Source organism: Mastomys coucha, unplaced genomic scaffold (genome assembly GCF_008632895.1).
Source record: "Mastomys coucha isolate ucsf_1 unplaced genomic scaffold, UCSF_Mcou_1 pScaffold16, whole genome shotgun sequence".
NCBI classification, from domain to species: Eukaryota; Metazoa; Chordata; class Mammalia; order Rodentia; family Muridae; genus Mastomys; species Mastomys coucha.
This window is the reverse complement of record NW_022196898.1, coordinates 104,793,658-104,818,042: the sequence shown is the minus strand read 5'-3', so window position 1 is coordinate 104,818,042 and position 24,385 is coordinate 104,793,658. Positions and strand designations below refer to the sequence as shown.

At 39.5% G+C, this 24,385-nt stretch overlaps 1 protein-coding gene across 2 annotated transcripts in view; it reads right to left on the bottom strand.

The window, feature by feature from the left end:
• Positions 1-1,433: 1,433 nt before the first annotated feature.
• The window catches only part of Negr1 (neuronal growth regulator 1), a 746,019-nt gene continuing 723,067 nt past the window's right edge, over positions 1,434-24,385 (bottom strand). For both annotated transcript variants that reach the window (XM_031375955.1, XM_031375956.1), the window contains one exon: positions 1,434-5,093. In XM_031375955.1, the coding sequence (XP_031231815.1) occupies positions 4,969-5,093 (125 nt within the window). In that variant the 3' untranslated portion in view covers positions 1,434-4,968. The remainder of the gene's footprint in view (positions 5,094-24,385) is intronic.

The window sequence follows — 24,385 nt, the reverse complement described above, 5'->3', positions numbered from 1 at the left end:
TCTAGAAGGTAGCATAATGGGCACCTTTGGTTTGCCCACCAGTTTGGTATGAGGATTACTAAATCCTTTCTGTAAGTTTCGAGTCATCTGGTGAAACTGTCTGAAGCAAAGAGCCTAGATGAAGGACATCCAATCTGGTATTTGGACATCTTAAATCTATTTTTCTTGCATCCTCACATTTCTTCTCAATAGCTGAGATTACTTTTTATTTCCTCATATATGCAGGTAATATTGAAGTGTAGGTGTTCTGATCTGTTGTATTCTTCATGCTTTGATCCAAGGCTTTGTATATGCTGATTCTCTTTCCATTATGTAACTGAATTCAGGACAAACATCCAAAGGGCAAGAAGATGAATTAGAGGAGGATCTGACATTTTAGTGTGTTTCACTTTTTGTGAGAGGAGTAGTTTGGTGTATGCTTCCCCAGAACTGCAGTTACACCCATATTTAAAAGTAGCCTATTAAACCAATTTGATGTTTTGTTTGAACTTTTACATAGTTACAATTTATTTTTAATTTTAATAGGTATTTTTGATGTGTCTGTGTATGTGTCTCTCCGTGTGTGAGTGTATGTATGTCTGTGTGTTTCTGTGTGTATATGAATGAGTGTATATAATTGTGTCTGTGTGTTTGAATGAGTGTGTGTTTATGAGTGTGTATGTGTGTGTGTGTGTGTGTGGGTATTTGCACATAAATGCAGTGCCTTTATGTGGACACTTATAAGAGGACAGAAGGACAGCAGAGGGCATCAGATCCTTTGAAGCTGGAGTTACAATCAGTTGTGAGACATCTACTTGTATACTGAAAATCAAGCATGGATCCTCTGTAAGAGCAGTAGCAAGAGAATGTCAGGCTGTCTTTCTCTCCAGCCATAACCTTCCCTTCTCTCCAAAATTAAACATTCTGGTTAATTTTGTTGTGATCACAGATAGGCAGATTTAGATAAGATGGATTAAATCAATTTACTCTTGTAGAATGGACCTATTTATGTATTGTAGTATTTGCAGAGCAGGCTTTGCTTAGAAAGCAAGATGTGGAAAAGAAATTGTATTTAGATGCCCTGAGGGGTGTGCATATTCTCTGTTGCTTTATCCCCATCTCTTTTAAGAAGCCACAGACTTGTACAGGCATTTGGATTGTCAGTTTGCAGGATTATTGGATTTTTACTCCCCAGGCTCTACCAGAGACATGTCTCACTTCAAGTAAACACTCAAAAGAATATGTATCTTCAAAAAGTTAATTTTGGACAAATGTTGTGTATATTGTCAGACCTTTAGGGAACTGTAACAGATCTAGCTTGGAGCCCTTAAGAGTCATGGAATTCAAGTTCTCACACTGTTACCATGTAGTACAGGAAAGACAGGAGACAATGGGAGAGCAGGCCTAAGATACCATGTTCTTGTCAGACTAAAGAGTTTAAAATGAGTCAAATACATATTTTAATTGATAAACTGACTTTATATTCACCTATTGGAAACAGTACAACATATTTTACATCAGATTATGAAATATGGATGTTTTACTAAAGACAGGAAGGGCGTATTCCAGTCTTTAAAGTAAGTACATTTCAGAGGATCTTAAGGCAATACCATTTATCCATATTCATATCTATTGAAATACTGTACACCCACACACTTCAATAAATAGTTAGAAACCTGACCTCTTTTTAAAATCATTTCTGGATTTCAAAAAAACAATTTTTATTGAAAAGATTAAATAGGTAACTTTCAGCTGTGTTACAAAGCTAAGCACAATGGGTAAATGAACAATTAATCAGTAATTTGATCAATACCATTGATTGATTTTGATAGTTCAGTTGCTCAGAGTGTTCAGACTTCACAGATTGGGGTACTTCTCTATATGTGTGCAGCTTTGTCCTGAATTATCCAGGTGATTCTTAACCTTCCAGACTACTTTCGAGACATAGCATAAATGTTATGAGAAGCTAATTTTTCGGTGAAGTTGTGAACCCCAAAGTGACTTTATGTTTGAAATGCTCTCTCTCAAGTCTCAGTGTCTGCAAAAAGCACTCAGTACTGTGGCCTGGGCAGTGCCAATCATTCAGTAAATTCTGCCCAGCAGGACCACAGGGCATAGCTGGACTTAGGTTTAGAATAAGATCATTGGGAAAAAACTAGGTCATTTGCAGTTAAACCAAGAATGCAGCCCAATAGGCTCATCAGCAGAAGATTCCAGCTCCCCCACTCCCCCTCCCTATCCCTTTGCTTCCTTCAGTCACTTCTGTTTATCCCCCATACTCTTTTTTTTCTTTTCTCTCTTTTCTCATTCTCCTTTCTCTATCATCTTTTTTCCTTCTTTCTTTAAAAATTTAGGGGCAACAAAAGGAATCCCACAAATGGATATTGTGGAAAACATAACGCTGAAATGAATAGCTAAAGAAATTGTTGTAAATCAAAAGATAAATTAACTTCATAAAACTGCTATTCTGAAATTGCAACAATCTTGTACAGTCAGGACTGATAAAATGAAGTAATCAGACATTTCAGATGCCCGTTAATAATGTAAAATCACCTACTTGAACATTATATGCAATACATTCACACAGAAAAGCAAATACAGTAGCCTTATCTGAACAATACTGAACTCATCAATACTCATGGTTTCACTCTGTCCAGGCGCCTAAGGACTATGCTGCTGTAATACAGAAAAACATAGCAGATGCCTCCTCTATTAAAATGTCACTCAAGAAAGTCTCTTCTAACATAAAGGCAAATACATGTAGCTACTGAGCTATGACTGTCCTTTGTCACACTCTATGGAAAAACACCAGACTCCACAAATTCGGAATCATGACAACACTTAGAACTAATTATTTGGTTCATCTGTATTTTATACCTCAGTTTACCTCACATGTACCCTACACACCTTACACAGAGGAGGCATTTTTAACTCTAGGGAAACGGTCACTGTATAATATGCATTCTCCAACTGCTTCTCTCCCCAAACAGCGGTTCAGGTGGCCAACACTCCATGGTAGCACCGCTATCTCTAATAAGTAGGTTATTGTGGAGTGTGCTACTTTAAAGCTGCAATACAAAGAAAAATAATTCTGTTGTTTGCTCACTAATTCCACAAAGAACATTTTTAGTAGCAAATCACCTAGAAATTTAAATGCCATAATTTTCAAAATTCACTTTTAATATATCAATCAAAATGACAAATTTATTACAGCTAGTAAATTTCATAGTATTATGCCACATTATTGCCATTTCATAGGAAGACTATGTATTTATGTCTCCTCATGATTCATTTTCCTAATTAAAATAGATTTATGGTGTTTTTTGGGTCTAAAATTTATTTAGAAAAAAATAAAAAATTTAAAGCCATCCTTCTAGGGCAAAACATGAACTATCTAAATTAATCACTGTAAAAGTCCTTGGGTATAGTTTTGAGAGTAGGTCTTTAGTTAGGGTGTGCAGAAGGTCACTGTAGAAACCTAAGTGTGCTGAAATTGGCAACTTTATCAGACCTGAAAAATGGCTTTCAAGGCTCTGGTCTTTCTTTGGTCAAAAGCAAGACCATGAGCCTATTCCTGTAATATAGTAGTTAGACTAACAGCATTTTCCTTCAAAAATGTAGTTTTGTTTCTTAAATAGAAAAAATGTAATATTCACAATCATTGAGTGATTAACATATCCCATGATGCCCTCCTTCTGGTGTGTCCTTTTGGTTGCATCTCACATATCCCCTGTAAGACGCAGTGAAACATGGTGAGTCTTCAGTTTTGGCATCAATTTGAGTGGTAGTGACTAATGAGATTTTGGTGAAGAATTAGTTACTTGAGGGCTGATCTGTTGTGCATGGATTCACAGTACTTGTTAAAACACATTTTGGAATTTTAAGGAACAGAAGATGCATTCCTATTAACCAAATGACGGAAAATCAGATGGCAAGTCTGCAGGGTTTCTGTCATAGTAAGTTACTGATGTCAAAGCCTAGTCTGAGCACTCCCCACATCATGTCTCTTGGGTGGTAGGGCTGTGGTCCATGCAGAGAGGCTGTGTTAGGGTATCAACTTGAATTGTGCAGGAAACTGCTGCTTTACCAGGGGTCTCTTCAACAGGCTGTGCTGCCCTGTGATGGGTTATGTTTTCCCACAGTGGCACTAATAATATTAAACTTGAACTTCAATCATGTTATTAAATTGTTTTAACAAGAAAACTGAAATGCTGTGGGCAAGTTCTCAGACCCAATGGGTAACGACTAGACACAGCCTAATAGCTTCTTGGCCCCCAAACGGGGTGGGATTTAGCTTATTGGTGTAATTTACTTTTTTTGCTCCCAAATTGCAAGGTTTAGGAAAACATTGTGTATTTGTCAGAGACAAAGAGATTACTTTATGAAGGCACACCCATGCTGAAATTAGAAGGAGAAGCATAGCGAGTTATATTACAAGGCTCATTTCAAAAACCTGGATGTCATGCGAGCAGGGACATCTAGATATGTGTTATATTTTGAAGAGATGATCTGAAGGCAATATTATTTGAAATTTTATCAAAAAAGAAAAAAAATGCATCTTTGTAAATGTGGGTTGACTCTTATTGAAACAGGGCACCGAACCCTTGTATTGCAGCCTTAAAGAATCATGGGTTCACTGCAATATTTGTTATGTAAACTACAGCCGGAAGCCTAGCAGACCACGACTGAATGCTTTTGAAAAGTTGTAGATTACAAACATGAAATCACAATTAATATCCTCTAAAAGTAAGTTCAGACCTTTCACATCTTAAAAAAGGGACAATGTGCAGTGCTTCACAAGGTCGTGTGTCTAATCAAAAGGAGAGGAGAATGAAAGTATTTACACAACTAGCCATTCCACAGACAAAAGGCGTCACCGCGAACAGACGGCCGATTGTATCCCACGCTGCTTCAACCTAACTGCACCAGATTGGATCCAGCCATCAGCACTCCCAGAGACTCCTTAAAAGCCTTTCATGGGTCTTTAGATCATTGTAGGATGGCATTCTTCAGGTAGAATATACTGATGACAGAAGATAGTGTCAACGCAAGGCTCCAGCAGGAGAAGAGGTCACAGGCGCTCCCAGTAATTCCATACTGGGCTGTGCTTGGAGCTGGAAAGGAATGGAAGAGAGTCAGTAAAATATAGTTCTCATCTTTTGGTATTCTTGACAATATCCAACTGGGATGGTGATGGGGGCAGAAATGGTTAACCTCATTGGGCCTATTAGGATTAACCTCCTGAGGTCAGTATCCTCAAGGGCAAAAGAGCCATGATAAAATCCACCTGGCAGAGCTGTGGTGTAAACTGAAGATGAGCTTCTGGACCCAATAAGGTCCACTGATACTCCTTCTCCTCCTCCTATGTGTACTATAATTATTTGCATTCTCAGGCAATATTCACTTATGCATACATTTGTGAAGCTTTCATGGAACAGCCAAATACTACATCAAATGCTAAAAAAACAAACAAACAAAAGTAGATTTTCCTTTTCATGGACTTCGTTTTATATGCTTGTGAAGACATTTAAACAACTGTATCACAATACTATACAATATTAGAGCTTGAACATCCAAATTCTACTGATAGAAAAGTTATCATATGAAGTTGCCAGGACCGGAGAGAGTTGCTTTTACGATGTTTTATTACAGGGAACTACTCTTTTATTCAGTAAGTAACATGGGATAAGTGTTAGGAAAGAGACTACAGGTAAAATGCTGGAGTCTCAGATATAGATCAGCCTTGCTGGGCTGAAGAAGCTGTATTGAAACTGCAGTTCTAGGCAGGTAACAATAGGACTTATAATGGAAGAGTTCACATACTGACAAGAGTTTAGTACAGGTGGATGTATACACTAGGAATGTATAGACTGCATGGATACATTAGAAAGCATAGCTTAACACACAGAAGCCCTGAAGAGTCACCAGGCTTAGGGCATGGCTATTGCTTGCCAGGCAGGTCAACTGCCACTCTAGGTAGGTAAGGTTGTTGCTGAGTGCTGCGTCGATCATGCTGTCCCTGAAACTGAGCATCACCAGTACTCATACTGTCTTGGGACTGATTCTTGTTCATCACACTATAATAACATGAGCAACATGCCTGCCATGTTGCTTCTAACTACCACCTGCTAATGAAACCTAAATTTCATGTCCTATGTTCTTGATGAAATCGAATCTGATAATAAACACATTTCATGCCTAAGTCTGTAACTCAAATCCAGGAGCAGTGTCTATGGCTCTGAATTTGAATCACCAGCAGAGCAGTTTGAAGAGAAGCTTCATAAAGGATTAGGTCACCATGTAACAAGAACAATAATTATGTTCTGATATTGTATGAAATTATAGGGGATGAGGGAGATACAGCCTCCCCCCATGGTGGTAGGGGTATACAGTGAACCCTAGAATTGGAGCTGCAACATTTTTTATTCACATTATATCCCAGTCACTGTCCCCTTTCACACGTTCCCTACCCTGTCTCCCCTCCCCTTCTCCTCTGAGAGGGTGTTCTCCCAGCCTCCAACCCTCCAGTATCCTCTGACCCTGGTACATCACGTCTCTGCAGGACTAGGTACATTCTTTCCCAGTGATGCCAGGCAAATCAGTCCAGTTAGGGGAACATATTACACTGCCAGTCAATAGCTTTAGGGCCAGCACTCCTCCAGTTGTTGGGGGACCCATATGAAGACCAAGCTGCACATCTGTGACATATGTATGGGGGGCGAGGGCAGAGCTGCAACTTTTTAATAAGCAGAGAAAGGGGATGCAAGCGCAACTACTGAGGTGAACATTTCTGTCAGGAGTGGGTGTTTTTGGTGAAAAGAGGAACCAGACTGCGGCTAACAGAGCTTTTCAGTATGGTATGCCTAAGATGTCTAATGTGAAATCATGGAAATCCTTATTTTTGCTTGACAAAGACATGGAAGAGTGTTTTAGAAATATGAATATGTAATTGTTAACAGCTACTTTGGAGTTGTAGTTTTTAAGAACCTTGACTGTGATGAAAGGAATAGTGAAGGGACAGTAATGGAATGCATGGAGTGGCTTTGTAAACAAGAGGGGATTTCAGCTTTCAGCTCTAACTGCACACAGTAAAAGCAAGTCATTCTGTCATCATTATACACTAAGGAAGGATCCACACATAGCATGGGTGACCTCAGGAGGCCTGTCCAATGTCTCACATATCACAGCATTCCTCTCTGTCCAACCTTTCTGTGTGGCATCATCTATAATCCTCTGCAGTCCCACTATCACCCTACATTGCAAATATGTATTCATATATTTATTTCTGGAGTCATTCATATTTCATTTATGTTTCTATTGCTTGAAACAAAATCTGGGCACATAACAGATGCCCAAGAAATGCTCAAGGGAACAATTCAGTTTAATGAAGAAATTGCCATTTCAATGTGTGCTTTGGTCTTACAAAATTGGCTCTCTTTTGAAGCAGGACACAAGTGTATGTCATGGATCATAAACGGGTGTGCTTCTCTTTGTTAATCCAGTAAGTTTTTATGGAACTAGGCATCAAAGAAAATATTAAGTGTCAGGAATGTGATGGTAAGTACTTTAGACATGGTCCTGTGGTTACTTAATTCTACATACTCCCTTATAAATTTCTATTTTGTTGTCTATCTGCAATGCCACTTTCTTCCTAAAGCCCTACTTCAACTCACATCACCTTTTATCTTAAACATGAAAAAATATTACCAATCATATATTTTTAAATCAACTAGTTTATAATTAAAATAACATACTTTTGATTACTCTTGATGTCATAGCAATGCATGTGTTATTTCACTTGTGAATGAAACAATAAAATGATTCACTCCAGTGTAAAACAGTGGCTACCCTGCCTCCTCATCCTAGATAGCTACCATCAGAAAGATAAAAATGGAGGGCAGTTAGCCAAGGACTGAGAGGTCTCATTCCTAACTTCACATATTCATGTCACCATTTACACATCAGGGCAAGCCCAGAATCTCTGCCTCTGCCATTTTTGGTGCTGGGATTGAAGCACAAAAAGCAACATGCAGACAAAGATATGTAGTCTCGATTTTCTCCTTCAAGAATAGATTATTCTGGCACTGGTGAGATATGTCAGAGGGTAAAATCTCTTGCTGCCAGGGCTGAGATCCTAAGTTTAGTCTCTGGGACTCACATAGTAGAAGGAGAGAACCAACAACTCCTGTAAATTGTACTCTGATCTCCACACTTGCTTTGTAAAATGTGGACGCTCACTCAAACTCTCTCTCACACACACATAAATAAAACATTAAAAAAATAAATTGTACTGCAACTTCTCATTGACATTACAATATTAGAACACATCTAATATTATTAATAACAAGGGCAGAGGCTTATTGGACACATTTGAGAGGACACCCAGGCTTTGTCTTACACAGACTCATACTAGTCAGACTATCTTCTTCCAGCAGATCACACACAGGAAGAAACTCCTGTGTGTCATAAGAGAAATCACTGTAAAAGACACTGAGTAGGTCAACTGGCACTGACAATGACCTAATTCTGATGGATCATTCAGGCAGGGCTCCTTTGATTTGATGAAGGGTACTGCAGCTTGCTGAGGAGATCAGCTGATCAGAGGATGAACTGGGCTGTGGGATGGGTTCTGATTCAACTGAGAAGCCACCTGAGAGTTTGATCTGTTCAAAATGATCATTTGATGACTCTGCAGTTGACAAATTTACTGCAAGGAGCAAGAGCCCAAGGCAATTTTAACTTAAAACCCTTGGGACTTCTGGTGCCTCCTGGGGGAAATCTGTACTCTCCCCACCCCTTCCTTATTTCTTTCTTTTTTTCTTTCTGTTGAGTAAGGGGACAGGCTCTTTAAGGTGAAGCTGTATTCAGGATCATAGGCCTCTGTTTTCTGGTTATCAGCTGACTTAGATACATACTGAGTTCCTGTCACTCAGGCTTTTCTTCTGAATACATGGGCTGTCCTATCACCCCAAACCTTGTGCAGAGGTTTCAGAACTAAGCCTACACCCTTATGCCCTTCTCCACATTAAATACCAAATGCCACCTCCTGTCCCCACAAGCCTTTCTGTTCAGCTCACCCCCTTCCACAGAACAAGCATATTTACTTCATTCCTCACCTACATGGGTTAAACTAGTGTTTAGCAAGAATGTTCTCAACTTTATCTTACAAAAACCCAGCAGCTCTTTGTGTTGGATTTTGTGGATTCTTTAGATTTTATTTTAAATATGTTCTATTAGTCTGGTTAGTCAACTCTCCATACTGCAAGTATGGCCTGTTCTTCTGTAGAGTCCCTGTTTGCAAATAGATACCAGCACATGGGGTTTTCAGAGAGTTACCCCAGGCTGCTTATTCTTCAGGCAGGGAGGGAAGTGCCCAGCTTGCATGGGGTGTGGACCTGGGGTATCTCTTGGTTGTGGACAAAGGATGCGACTTACATTCTAGCTCACCCACACTGTCTGATTGCAGTGATCACTCCCCATCACTCTGGCTGAGTCTAATTCCAGTGATCACTCCCAATCACTTTGGATGAGTCTGATTCCATGATCACTGTCAATAACTTTGGATGAGTCTGACTCCCCGTGGTCACTGCCAATCACACTGGCTGAGTCTGATTCCAGTGGTCACTGCCGATCACACTGGCTGCTTTATGCTGCTTTCAGCCTCAGCAGTTTCTCCTTATATTGCTCCAGTTTTTAGGAAAGAGGAAATATAACTGCAAAATATTTAGTTTTGGGTCAATATCAATTACTTGCCTAGGCAATCTTCTTAACTTACTCAACTAGTTTTGAATGGATGATTAAGATTCCACTTGCAACATTAGGTAGGATAATATAAGTCATGAATTTTGCTTCTGCAAGACAAAACTGGCCTCAACTTATGAATTCCTAAGGAAGTTACACTTGAGTGGGAATTGAACAATTTGCACCCAATTAGGCCTCATGCAAAGGAGAATTACTGATGGGTACCCAGAGTAGAGCATACATTAGACATAGGGAAATCATGTACCATTTTGTAGGTCATCCAGACAGTATGACTCGGGCTCACTGTAGAATTTGCTCAAATAATACCTTTCTCCTGTCTTAACCAATATCATTCACACCACCAGGATGCAGGCATATCTAGAGGTTCTGATTACACCTATGTGCCACACACCTGGCTAAACCAGGCCTTCTCATACTTAACCTCACATCTGTGGCACAGTGAGTGACCTCCAGGGTCAGTAGTCTACATCCTGCACTGAGAGATCTTTTAGATGTTGGTGTTAGGGAACCACACCTCTGCAGTACAGTGGCTGTGTTGCAAAGCTAAAGACAGCCAAATTTACAGGGTGGTTTGCACTCAGCACACTACCATATCATGTCCTGCTCTTGGGCATGTAAGAGATTCAGTTGCTATATGACACTTTGCAAACAACTCTTAATTTGGCAGAGCATAGATGAATCTACAATCCCTACCACAGAGGGTTCCTCTGGTACCTAACAAGGTAATGCAAGGAGACACAAGGCCACTGATTCCAACAGCGTCTGGTGTAGAAGAAATTAAATTGATAAGTTCAGGTTGCTATATTTTTCTTGTATTAAGGACCTCGGGTCATAGAAAAAAAAAAACTCCCAGTGCTTCAGATTTTTGTTTTCACAATGTCCATCTGCATGGTAGGCAAACAGTTTTTCCTATAGAAACCCTCAGTGTCAGTACTTTCTGTGGGCAACATAAGGGAGGAGGGTTCATCTGGGCCAGACGGCTTACAATTCACCATGGTAAAGAAGGGCCTGGACTCAGCTCATGGTCAGGGAGGGGCTCAGGTCATGGTGGAGGAGAGACTGGAGGGGCCAGGCTCAGCTCTCGGTGCCCAGACTGTGGTGGAAGATATCCACATAGCAGTCCATCAAAAAACAAGAGAAAACAAATAGGATCCGGGAGGTGTAACTTTGAAGGCCTCCAGTGACCTAGCTCTGCAAGTAATCAGCACAGCTTTCCTTCTATACAACCCCAAAGTAAAGGACCAAGTGCTCAGAGCAGGAACCTGTGGAAGATATTCAGACTCATACCATAACAGACTGTATGTTGTGTTAAAGTGAGGAGATGGTAGAGAGCCATCACCCATTCCTTTGTATACCCCTCTTTCTGAGTACAGAATTGTCTTCCTAACTTGCTCCTGGTAACTGCTAAGTTATTGTGTGTCAGACCTCTGTCCTTGAGTCTCATTCTGCCAAAATTCCTGCTATGGCATTCTATCTCCTGAGCCTTAGTTACACTGTGGTTTTAAATGCAAATTCATCTGCATTATTGCCTTCATTCAGAAATATGTCCATTTGTAGATAAATACTTTTATCTACACAGAGCCACAGGAAACTCTCCAAGACCATTACCTCTAATTTGGGATAAAGAGAATTTTAAAAAGAAACCAACCAAACATAGGCAAGCTCTGCTGTCTTCTTCTATCCATTCTCATCTTAGAAATAATCTTAAGAGTTTGAATTTCTCCACACCATGCTCCATTCAGGCTCAAGTTTTTGTTTACTTTATTCCCCCAAACCAGAAGTAATTTATGTGGACACGATAGCTCATAGTTCTGGTGTGAAGTATCTGTTAGTGTAGACTGCTTTACATAATCCTAAATGGTTCTGAAATTGGCATGGTCTGGTTATGCAGCCTTATGCATCTCAGGTTGGCTTGCAAACATATTCTAAATGTGTCATACATATTTTTCAGTGTGTGCATATGTGCCTGAAAAGCAGTCTTCATTGTGTGAAATGTACACGTACAACATACAATATAAATTATATTTAGTACTTCAAGTACATAGGCTTGAGTTTGGGGCTTTAATTCATTCTCTTGCTGAAAAACAAAAACAAACAAAAGAAGGCTTTATTGAGATAAAAATAGAGCCCAGCTGTGTCTCTAGGTCACCAATTATCCTGTGAATGAGTTGTGTCTTCATTGCTTTCATGGGAAGAGTTGGTAGAAATTTCAAACTAGCAAAGAAAAGGTCAAATTTAAGGAGTAAAGACTCTTTCTCTAATATGCTCATGGATTTTTGTGGCTGTGAAATTATTTAGGTTACTATATAGTGTTTTTGAGCATGAGGCCTTAATGATGACGTTGTCTTGTTTATTATGTCTTATTCTTGGCCTCTTGTGGTAGGACTTTCCAAACCAAACCATGTCTTGTTCTGGAACAGATCAAGAGCTTCATAGGGTTGATTTTGATAGCACTTTCCTTTTAAAAATATCTTTTATCTCCCTGTTCATTTGGCTTTTCAAATTACAGGAAGGTGGTGACAACCTAAGCTGTGGTTCTCATGTATTTAAATTCCTTGCCTCTTCATGCTTACGACAGACTTTTAGTTTCTCCTAATAATTTTTAAATAATTGTCAGCATCCCTTGGTCATTGACAAAGTCTTAATACAGTCTAAACAGTTTGTAGGGGAATCTGAGATTATCTGGCATATTCTCAAGCTACCTCTCCAGCGTGGTCCCTGTCTGCTCCACCACATTCCACAGGAGACTCATAAGAAACCTCTTCATGTTCATTATAGTCAGCTTCCATTTGGGTTGCATTTCTGTCTTTGGAATGAACACTCTACTCCAGTGCTTTTTGCTTACATTGTTAGAATGTTCCAGAACTTAAGGAGCTCAGATGCTACGACCCTTCAGCTTTATAGGCATGGCTGTGGTGGTTCAGCTCTGGAGGTAGAGGATTCTGCATTTCCACCTCTGTGCATCCTCCCTGAGATACACTTTATGGTGTCTGTCGTCCCCCACCTCCCCTATTGTCACTGGTTTGAGCAGTATTCCCACCCTGACAAACAACCTTTAGGAGAGACCCTGTGTCTCTTGAAAGCAAGGGCTTCATTTAATTTTTTTGTCAAGTGCTTGGTGATATTAAGCATTTATAACAGGGAACTAAATGAGTGGATGTTTTAATTTCTGTTTATCCATGAGACTTTGCTACATGATCAAGAAACAGGAGACAGTGCTTTCAGGAGCTCAGGGCTGGGAAGGCTGTCACTACTAACGCATTCATTATACTGAACAGGAGAGTCCTGTCTACTTGGTTGACTGTAAGGTCCTCATATCTTAAATACACAACAAACATTCACAGAAGAACTATTAAAGAGTTACTCTTGTCCATGATTCTGTTGGAATATACAAGAGAGAAGGAAGACTTTAATTCTTAACCTCTCAGCAAGCTAGGAACAAGTTTCCATCTCCTCACCTGTTTTCTCAACTAACCATAGAGGACACAGATTGCCCCCAGTGTTGTGGGGCAAACCAGTACTAAGCACAGTGCTTAACTAATGCTTAGTATTTAAACAAGAAGAATCCACAATGCTCTTCCATGGCTCCAAGAGAGACATTTGCTTTTTAAAGCAGTGTCTCGTGCAACAGAAGGAGGGTCTCATGAGAAAGTAGCAATCACACTACTACTTTAGAATGTCCATACATCTTCTGTCTGACTCCTTGCTCTCAGAAATCTAGACAAGGCTTATATCTGTGATCCTCAGTGCATTCCCTGGAAGACTTCACAGCCTGGTTACGTCTTTCATGATCTTGCTCTGGCTATCCCTCAGTGTAAAGTCTGCTTTATTTTTTCTTATCTTTCCTGGTGGCTTTGGCAGTAAGTATACATGGAAAATATTTAATAAATAGTGTTTGCTGTATGCTTACATGAGGAAAATTAAAAAATCTATTGAGTTTACTATTTGTGGCTTGCTTCAGTCTCATTGGCTTAGAGCATCAGCTGTTGCTATGCCAACCAGATGTGTTCAGGGGTTGATAGAAGGGGTTACAATCATTTGAAGTAAAAACTCACATGGTTCTTTAGAGGCCCTGGAAGGGCCTGGTTACCACAGCAAGCACTGGCCCAGCAACACAGCTCTGGAAGAGATTTTATTCTGTCTCCATTTCACTTGGTCCAGTTGCCTACCCATGTGGCTCAAAATTCTTCCTGAGTCATTCATCTTGGAGAAAGTCAGAGTCAGCTTTACACAGCCTAGAGCTATTTGAGAAGGAAGTCTCAGGAAGGGGTTGCTCAGACCACATTTGCCCTAGGGTGCATCTTTGGTACAGTTTTAATTGTTAATTGATGCAGGAGGGTCTAGCCTACTGTGAGCAGCACCATTCCTTTGCAGGTGGTCCTGATACTTATAAGAAAGCAACAGAGCATGAGCCTGGGTGTGAACCAGCAAGCAGTGTCCCTCACAGTTTATACTTCAAGTTCCTGCTTGAGGTCCTGTCTTGACTTCCTTCAGGGGTGATCTATGACCTGAAAGAAGAAACCAAACAAATCTTTTCCTTTCCTAAGTTGTTTTTGGTTAAAGTATTTTATTACAGCAATAGAAAAGAGACACTCAGACAAAGATCACACTCTTGCATGACAAAAAATAAAACTACAAGTTATAAACATTGTCTTGTAACTTCATTTCCTCCTCAGTGCATAGAGTACTACACATAGTAGGTAAATTAATTTTGTGTAAATCAATCAATTGAAATAAGCAATTATCTGCTCCTTGACAGCCGTCTCATTGGCTAATGATAATCTTCTGAGTCATCTAGTTCTTATGAGGTCTACATTAACAATGCCCTTTGTGGGCATATGCTCTCGATAATGATGAGAGTCTTAAAATTTTAATTAAATCTTATTTTTCCTTATAGACTTTATTCCAAGAACATCACCCACTGTTTTATATGGCATCTCTTTAGTTCCTGCTATCCCAGCAACACTGACTAATGAAAGTCTTGTCTTCTGTTGTATTTCTTAAATATTTAAAGGCACTCACAGTTCTTATACTTATGACTTCAACCATAAAATGCTCCTCTCCCTCAACCTTCAAATGTTGGTTCTTTAGTGATATGACTTGTAAAAATGGGAAATACAGTGAGTAGGGAGGGAACTTCATGACACACACAGGAGTCATGTTAGGCAGTTCTCACCCAAAGAAGAGGCAGAAGATGAAAAGAAGAAAATATTAAATTACAAGGTCTGCAGGGCTGAGTGGTTCATACCATGAACTGGAACTGGTTTCTGATCATGTTCAGTAACTTCTGACAGAAAACAGAGCTTGCATGTGGCTCATGGTTTCCTTGAATGAAGGGTCAGGTATAGACTTAGATTTTTAAATGCCTACTTTAATAAGGGTTCTTATGTTCTTTAACCTCCTTTCTAGCCTACCACCCACAAGAGATGATGGAAAGGAAAGAATTTTAGGGCAAAGGAGAATGTGGATCTTTTTAGAAATAATTCTCTGGAGTGATCCCAATCTTCCTTCTCAGGATAGCAGCAGTTCAGTTCACATGATTCAGTAGTGGTAGCTCAGTCCATTTGCAAACACCACTCATGAATCAGCAAAGGCAGTTTGATTCTTTCCTCATGTGAGCATTCAGAGAACATCTATTTATTATTTTCCATGCATACTCACTGCCAAAGAAATCTTAAGGCTCTGCCAATCGTCTTGATCCATGGAAATGGCAAGAAGCTGATGTAACACCACCAGAAGTTCTTTGGTGTGTTTCTCTCTGTGAAGTTATGACATACTATGATCAGCCAAGAAGGCAAGGGAAACTAATGCCACAGTGTTGTCAGTGACGCCCAGAGTCAGCAAAGCATAGCAAAGACCAGCAAAGAATGGCAAGGTGAACCAATGCCACACAGCATTGTCCACTCTCTGTTGTGTTATATTTACACCCTTCTCAAATATCATGTGTTCTCTCAAGCATCCAATCTATCAAAACATCACTTGCTCTTTTTCCAGGAAGCTTCCAGAAAAACACCATGTGGCTACTCTCACCAAAATATCCTCTCCATAAGACAGTTTCCAGAAAAACACCACATGACACAACTGAGTCTCCAAAGAAACTTTTTATTTCACTCAGGATTTAGTAAAAATAAGGGAAGGCCCTGGCTTTGTAAACTTCTGCACTGAGATGCTGAACCTCCGAGCTGTTGTTTTAGATATTTAAGTCTAAGGCTTTAGAACACTGTTGAAGCATTCTGCTACATGTCCTGCATCAGGTCTTCCTGACTCCTGCCTTAAGTTTTTACCTGTAATTCATTTACTCACAGACTATGAAGAAAAGCCTTGACCTTTCACATGACCTCTCACAGGTTTGTTTTTCTGAGAGACGCCTCCTTCATATAATTTGAAAATTGGGCTTTTATACTTATACTAGAAAATCTTCTTTCAAAAAATGGCTGCTTTTCAAACATGTGATCATACTAGGTGTTCATTGGGCACTTATTGGATACACATCACATATTGGATTTTATGCCTGTTGTTGTATGCTGAGAGACAGACCAAATTTGTTCATGACTTTAAGGATCTAAATGTCATCAGAACAGAATGCTCTTCATTAGAAGAAAAGGAATCATTCACCCCAAGTTGTGTTATCAGAATTCTAGAGGGAAAACAAACTTTGAATCTATTCTCCTTTGTTAAAGTACAACTAAATCAGAAATCTAAGGAGAGTAACACATTTAAGACTCAGATCCTGTAGAGCCCATTCTTAGCCCTGCAGATGGAAGGCAACTAGAGGCTGTCTGGCTTTGGGGGCTGACATCCTTTCTTGTCTGCTGCACCTCCCATGCTGACTTATTTACTATCTTGTTTCAGGTGTTTTCAGGCCTCATTGTGTTTAATATTAAACATTAGTAAATAATTCTTAAAGTATCTATAAATCTAATATGATAAAAATAATTTCCATCTTGCCAATTATCTAACAGATGCATCTTTAAGGATTTTAAACTGTAAATAAAATATAAAGAGACCTTTATTATGAGAGTATAGAAATCTATATTGAAGCATTAAATGCTGAAAATAATTCCTAATACCTACAGTGAATATATGCTATAGCACATCTTCCTGTGGAATTCAGCTTGGATCTGTGCTTTAGTGTCTCAAACACATGACACCAGGATTAAGTCTTTCCTAATCAGATAAAAGCAATAGCTGAAGAGATATCCTCCTGAGTTTTTAATGTACACACTTGTCAGGAGGGATTTTGTTTGTATCAGAGTAGGTATTGTAGCTCTGTGCTGTGTGTCTTGACTGATTCTTCTGTCTCTGAAGCACACATATGATCCCCAAAGTCAATATGGTATATGTGGCCCACACAGAAGATGCAGTTGTGTTTCATGTGTGTTTTCATGTGAAGGAGAAGCTTTGTTCTATTATTCATGATGGAGGTCATCATGTGAAAAGTTGAAGAATGGTAAATGGATTAAGAGAACTATATAATCTGAAGAGGGGAACTCAGGTGTGCCGATCTGGTTTAACTGCAGTGCTTTCTACCTGCCAGCACAGCCTCCTCTAAGGGTTGTCTAAGAGTAATCATTCCTGAAACCAGAGCCAAATTTAAACACATTTGTTCTAACATATTCTTCATTTCCCATTAACTTTTACTGTACTCATCTTTAGAGGAGACATTTGGAATCATAATTTTTGAAAGGTATTTTTAAAGTTTCCTATAAGTTTATTTGCAGGACTTTAAAGAATCAGACATTTTGGATTATTCTCAGGACAAGCCATTATAAAAAGGTTGGGGTTACATCTTTGTACTTGAATTAACTCTTTTAAAGGATATAAGAAGGGTACAAGGTACCCTAGGCATTTACTAACAATCTTGTTGGAATTTCCTTTGATGTTAAGCTATTTATTATCCATGATATTTAAACTACTATTTAGATACTCTCATAGAAACAGGGTGATTTTTTTAAAATTTCTTACAATGTGTCGGCAATATGACACTTACAATGAAACAGTATCTTTATCCACAAGTATGAACTAGAAACACAATATTGCCAATAACAGAAACATAGCTTCACATCAGGTAATGTTCTTGTTTATATAGAGCAACAACATTTTTTTAAAATTTCAATTTAACACTTAAGTCCTAGTCTCATCTCTTTGACACAGTTGGTTGTACTGCCCAAAAATGTGTAAGAAATGGTGCCAATGTCAATTGTTATGGAGCTGGCTTCTCCATGTATTGAAAGCTGAAGTCAACTTAGCATGGTTCAGAGTATTCAATGAGAAGCAAATAATTGACTAGTTCAATATCCTTAATTGGTCATTATACTTTCGTGTGAGTATTTTTCTTAAGACTTCCATACAGCAATTCCTTTTTTTTTTAATTCTCTATGAACAAGTTGAAATAAGGAAAGGCTCTAATTTCAAGCACTATGAGGTCTCTTATAGAACCAGGCAAATCACAGGTGGCATCTCAGCACAGAAGCTGAGGGCCTCTCCATGGTGAGGCCCTGAAATAGAAGTCTGTGTGTGAGTTCCTGGGCAGGGACTTGTTGCACTAAAGAATGTGTGAGTATGGGAAGACTGGACTTCAGAGGTTGAGAGAGAGGTGGTCCATGATCAAAAGCTCCATCAGAGACAAACAACCCATGACTGAAAGCTCCACCAGAAGCGCGCACACACACACACACACACACACACACACACACACACACACACACACTCATTTTGGGTCCCTATAATTACTAATTACAATTTTTCATCCTGGGCATTCTTTCTTCCTACCCATTACTAGGTAAGTTACTAAACTGTATAAACCTACTAAGTGCAATGATGTTGAAAGCCCTTAAGAAACACCTATTCTATTGAATTTCACAAGGATGGATGTTAAAGGTTTAGACAGGGGATTCTGACCATAATATGAATCCATTTTTATATCTTCATAACTCAATTGTGAAAAACAGATTTCAGCTATTTAAGAAAAAGAGCAAATCCAAAAAATTTATAGAAGAAAAATAAGTTTTCACAACTTGTTTGTGCCAGTTTGTCTGAGGATGTTGCTTCTCAGTCACTTTATTATGGGATAGAGACCAGGGTCCATTTCCTAGGTGGTGATAAAAAAATGCTAAGAACACTAGACTCTTACTTCATACTCTATTCCTGAGGAGACAAATGATTTGTGTTGAGTAAAATAGGTGTCATATCACAGTTACTAAACTTTAAAGTAGGGCATTAAAGTACATCACAAACAAAACATTCACTTCATTCATTAGTTCTGTTATTATAGACACGAACTTCAACTTCAACAACTTCTTCTCCTTCTCCTTCTTCTCCTTCTCCTCCTCCTTCTCCTTCTCTTCTTCTCCCCCTCTTCCTCTTGACAAAATAAACTCGTATAGAAAGTTTTAAATATAAAATAATTAACAGTAACAGAATCCTGAAGTACTATGGACCTCAAATTTCTACTTACACAAAGAGGTTATTAATACCTTTGAGTTTCTGTGAGTATGAGGGTCAGTAATTTATTTTCATCCTTCTTAATGTATAAATCAGTTTGCAAAAACATCCAAGACTAGTATATGACACTGATAATTGGGACTTTGAAGGAGAAAGCTACACTGTTTAGTTGTCATTTGACTTGGGTCATTTCCCTTTGGCTGTTAAAGGGATGGACTTCTTGCTCCAGAGTCACCTGTATTCCTTAGGACATGGTCTCTCTTACAAGTTTTCTGTACCTTTAGTCTTTAACTCTGGCCACCTATGGAGGAAAGATCCATTCTTAAAGGCACTCAGGCAAGGAAAAGAGGCTCTCTCCCTATTTTAAAGTTAATTAGGATGTATGTAATTCCAGGGAAACCAGGACCTTAGCCACACAACCAGGTGGAATTACATCCTGGTAACAAGCAGAGTATGTAGGGGTGTGAGCCTAAAGAGAGGAGTAACTAGTCCTGCAGAATTCAGAGCTGATCAAACTGTGGGAAGACTTTCTGTGCTGATGTAAGAAGCCCTGGGCATGACATGAACTGGATATGATGACACTTCTAAGGTAGAAGCTGAAAGATCAGAATCTGAAGGTCATCTTCAACTTCATAGCAAGTTCTGGGTCAGCCCAGGGTATATGAGACCTCACTGGTGCACAGTAGGTCTTGGCTTTCAGAAGGAAGTTTTGCAATAGACTTTCAGGTATGAGCAATTCTTCCTATACCAGGAGGTCTTAACACCTAAGAAAGTGTAGTAGGGCAGATGTTCTTATGACTCAAATAATACTCCATAGCCAGGGTTTCATTTAGATAATGTCCTATAATTCCAAGCTATATTTATCATGCATGTTTTCTACACACCCTTCCTTACCAATGAAAATCTATCAGAGACTTGGATCAAGACTGATGCACTGCTGAAAAGAAACAATTACCAGTCACTTACAAAGCCAAGCTTACTCCACACTACTGAACCCTTCATATACATACAGTTTGCACAGAGGTCAGAGAGGAAGCTTGACTGGAACTGAATCTCACGAACCCACATACGTAATATGATCATGTCTGAACTCTGTTCAATGAGGAACTAACTAATCCTGGTCAGACCACAATTATGTTCAGTTTTCTAACTCCTTGGTGGTCAGATAGCAAATACAGGTCATACAAGAAATAAGGCACTGTGGCAAATCTGAGCAAACAGAATTTAGAACGAGTGATAGAAAGCTTAGTCAAGCATAGTGCTCACAGTACAAAAGGCAGAATCAGTACAGAAACATCAAACATTTCCCGAAGGCTTGTGATTGAATATGCGGGTCCTACATATCTGGCACAGCACTTGCTCCTCTTTCCCCAGCGACCACAACCCTACAGCTCAAAGATGCTTGTTTCGGAGCACTTGTCAATCACAGCAGCTACTAAAACATCCTCAGTGTGAAATCCCTCAGCTTACTTCATCCCCACAAGGTTGCTATCTGATTGCCTTCTATTGTGTGGAAAAGGGTACACACACACACACACACACACACACACACACACACACACACACACGCACACACACACACACACACCACATAACACACAACAAACACGTGACACAGAATACATACATGACATACAACACATACATATACACATATACATGACACACATGACACACACAACACACACATGCATATATACAAACATATACATATACACATGTCACATATACATGATACACAATGAAAACATATATACACATGATACACAAATGACACACAACACACATATACATATACACATACACATATATACACACACACATGCATACAAACAGATACACATACCACATACTCATATGACACTATGACACACAACACACATATTTATACACACAGACACATGACACACCATACATTACATATGACACACACACAAACATACACACACACACATACACACACTCCTAAAAGACCCTTTCTTCCTGTAAAACTTCAAGTCCATCTTGATGCCTAGGTCATCCCTCCATTCCAGCTGCTCTTCCACATGTTCTGGCATGAGTAGAAGAGGACTGGAATGAAGGAATGAAATTTGGATTCTGGTGTTCTTTCCCATGTAACGTAACAGTACATAAACCCCACAGAAGGAAGTGTGAAATAAAGCCAAATCATCTTATGTAGAGGAGAACGTGGCGTTCTTTAGAATTGTTGCTTTCGATTATAACAGTGATTTCTTAGTCACCATGACAAATCGGCTCATAATTTATTTTGAGAAGTTAAATTAGAAGACAATGCAGTGCTCTGTAGGTGGCATTTCATCTCATACTAATAAACACTCTTTCCAAATGTGAAATATGCTCTCAATGGTAGAGTTCTGTAAACAAGCAGAAAATTATGTAAATCTGATTTTCTTACAGTGCTTGCTATTTCTTTAAGCTTACTAACTCAGATCCAGGTTTATTAACACAAAAGCACTGGTTCCAAGATGCATTTGCTTTTCAAACACTCAGAAGGACAACAGGTATTTTTTGAGGTGTAACTGAAAAATTCCTATCTGTTTTCAAAAGCTAACAAATCAACAGTTGTATGAGATGAAAAAAAAAAAAAACCCAACCAAACCAAAACATAACCTCTTAACTTACCATGAGCTTAATTGCCTCTCATAATGAACTGCGACAATGGGACTTCAATAAACACAGTGCCTGCTTGAAAACCCTGATCAAAGAAGTGGCAGCCAGGAGCTGTGCTCAACCTCTTCCAAGCTCCCATTCCCTCTCCCACAGGCTCATATTTAACCTGTGTTTGCTGTCCTAGTTTATCCAAAATGTCACCCTTGCGTGGGCAGAGGCACACATACAGAATCAGGTCTCCTTCTGAGCCTCTGCTCATGTGTGGTGGTACTCTCTGAAGACACCCAAGTCCCTGGCAGAGTGGAGGAGACCAACTGGGAACCAGAGACACAAGCTTACACCAAAGAACACACAGCAGAAGGATCTGTCCTAAGGCTGCTTTTGCTCTGAACAAGGTCTTTTGGTGCTGATATCAATTCATTCGGTTTAATGCTATTTTGGACCTGCACTGACATATTCTAATTGATTTTTAATATATCTCTCATCTTCTGTGTTCTTCTAACACTACCCTCTTACTGTGTATTGACAGAAAGGCAGAGATATATTTTACTTTTTCTTTTCTATGAAGAACTTATCAAATACATTGATCAATTAATTTAAACTACCCTGAAATTACTAGCTTTGCTTTACTAGATGGCTGAGGGCAAACACATAATGTTTCTTGTACTGGTAACTACTGGGATAAGAAAGCAAATTTTCTAATTCCTGGTGTTACAAGCGTAGTTAAATATGAATTAAGGAAAAGGTTCTTGTTTGGTAAACTCAGAAAGCAATACACATAAATTTGGTTTCATTTTAAGGAATTGTGCCAACTATACAATGAGATTATGATACTCTAATTTGAAGATTCTAGAATTTAAAGCAATAGACAAATAATTCACAGGCATGTACAGAACAAGTAAAGACAGAACATTGAATTAGGTATGCTGTGAACTGCCAGAGACAGTGACTTACAGATAGCACGATAAAGCTATCTGTACATGGGACTCAGAGAGAGCAACATCAGACACATACACACACATACATGCCACATGTGTAACACATATACATACACATTCAATACATACACACACACCACATGCATAACACATGTATATACACACTCAGCACACACACAGTTATATAATACACACTACACTACACACACTACACACACACACACACACACACACACACACACACACACACACTTTAGTTCAGGCAAAAGGGGCACTGGGACCCACAGCCATGGCTGAGGGCAAGATGGGCAATTCCAGAATGTGACTCACAGGATATCCTTCCAGAACATGGCAAGAGCCTCTGGGGTTCACTGCAGAAAGAAGAGTGGGAAGGCTGGCCCTGGTGCATAGCCTTCTGGCAAGGGTTCTGGAAGCTGAGGGCCATGTCTGTTCTGTGGGATTAAAGTTTCACACTGGCTGCCTATACAGCCTGTGGTAACTCTGTCTCATAAGTATGCATGCTGTCTTAGTCAGGGTTTCTATTCCTGTACAACATCATGACCATGAAACAAGTTGGGGAGGAAATGGTTTATTCAGCTTACACTTCCACATGGCTGTTGATCACCAGAGGAAGTCAGGACTGGAAGTCAAGCAGGTCAGGAAGCAAGAGCTGATGCAGAGGCCATGGAGAGATGTTCCTTACTGGCTTGCTCCTCGTGGCTTGCTCAGCCTGCTCTCTTATAGAATCCAAGACTTCCAGCCCAGGGATGGCACCACCCACAAGGGGCAATGCCCCACAGCTGGATCTCATGGAGGCACTTCCCCAACTGAAACTCTCTTCTCTGTGATAACTCCAGCCTGTGTCAAGTTGACACACAAAACCAGCCAGTACACATGCTTTGTCACTTTTCAAGCTAGCACTTCAAAAACACACATATATAAAACCCAGCTCATCTTCATTAGCCTGTAACATTTCCTTTGTGTCAAGAAAGTGGGGATCAGCTCTAACAAGCTTAGATATCAGGTATAATGTTAATAGACTTGTAATAAAGAGAAGATGTAAGGGAGATGGATGATGGATTGGAGGCTCCTGGCATTCAGAAGGGACCAACCAGGAAGCTGCTTCTTACAGAAAGTACGTTCTCCAATACTAGTCTAAGAATTCTGCATATATGTATTTACTCCTCACAATCCCATGTATACACAGGGAAAATGAAGACATGTGGTTAAATGAAGATTTAACCCATCCATTGTATTTTGGAGATCTCTGTCTTTTTAACACTTTTACTAGTCGGGCCTCTCAAGGAGAAGCAGAAAATATTAAAACTTTAAAAAGTTGGAGTAAGATTTGCTTTTTTGTCCCACTCCTGTTTCTGTGATAAAATAACCCTAGCAAGAAGGAACTCTGGAGATGTCACAATGACAGGAATGTGAAGCTGTTGGTCACATCACACTCAGAATGGGGAGCAGGGGAAAATGCATGCATGCCTACTTGCTTGTTCTTGTATCAGTTTTCTCACTCTGCTACAGTACAGCATTACCCACTTAGGGAATGGTGCTGCCCACAGTGGACTGGATCATCTCACATCAATGAATTTAATTAAGACAATCTGACACAGATATGCTCACAAGCC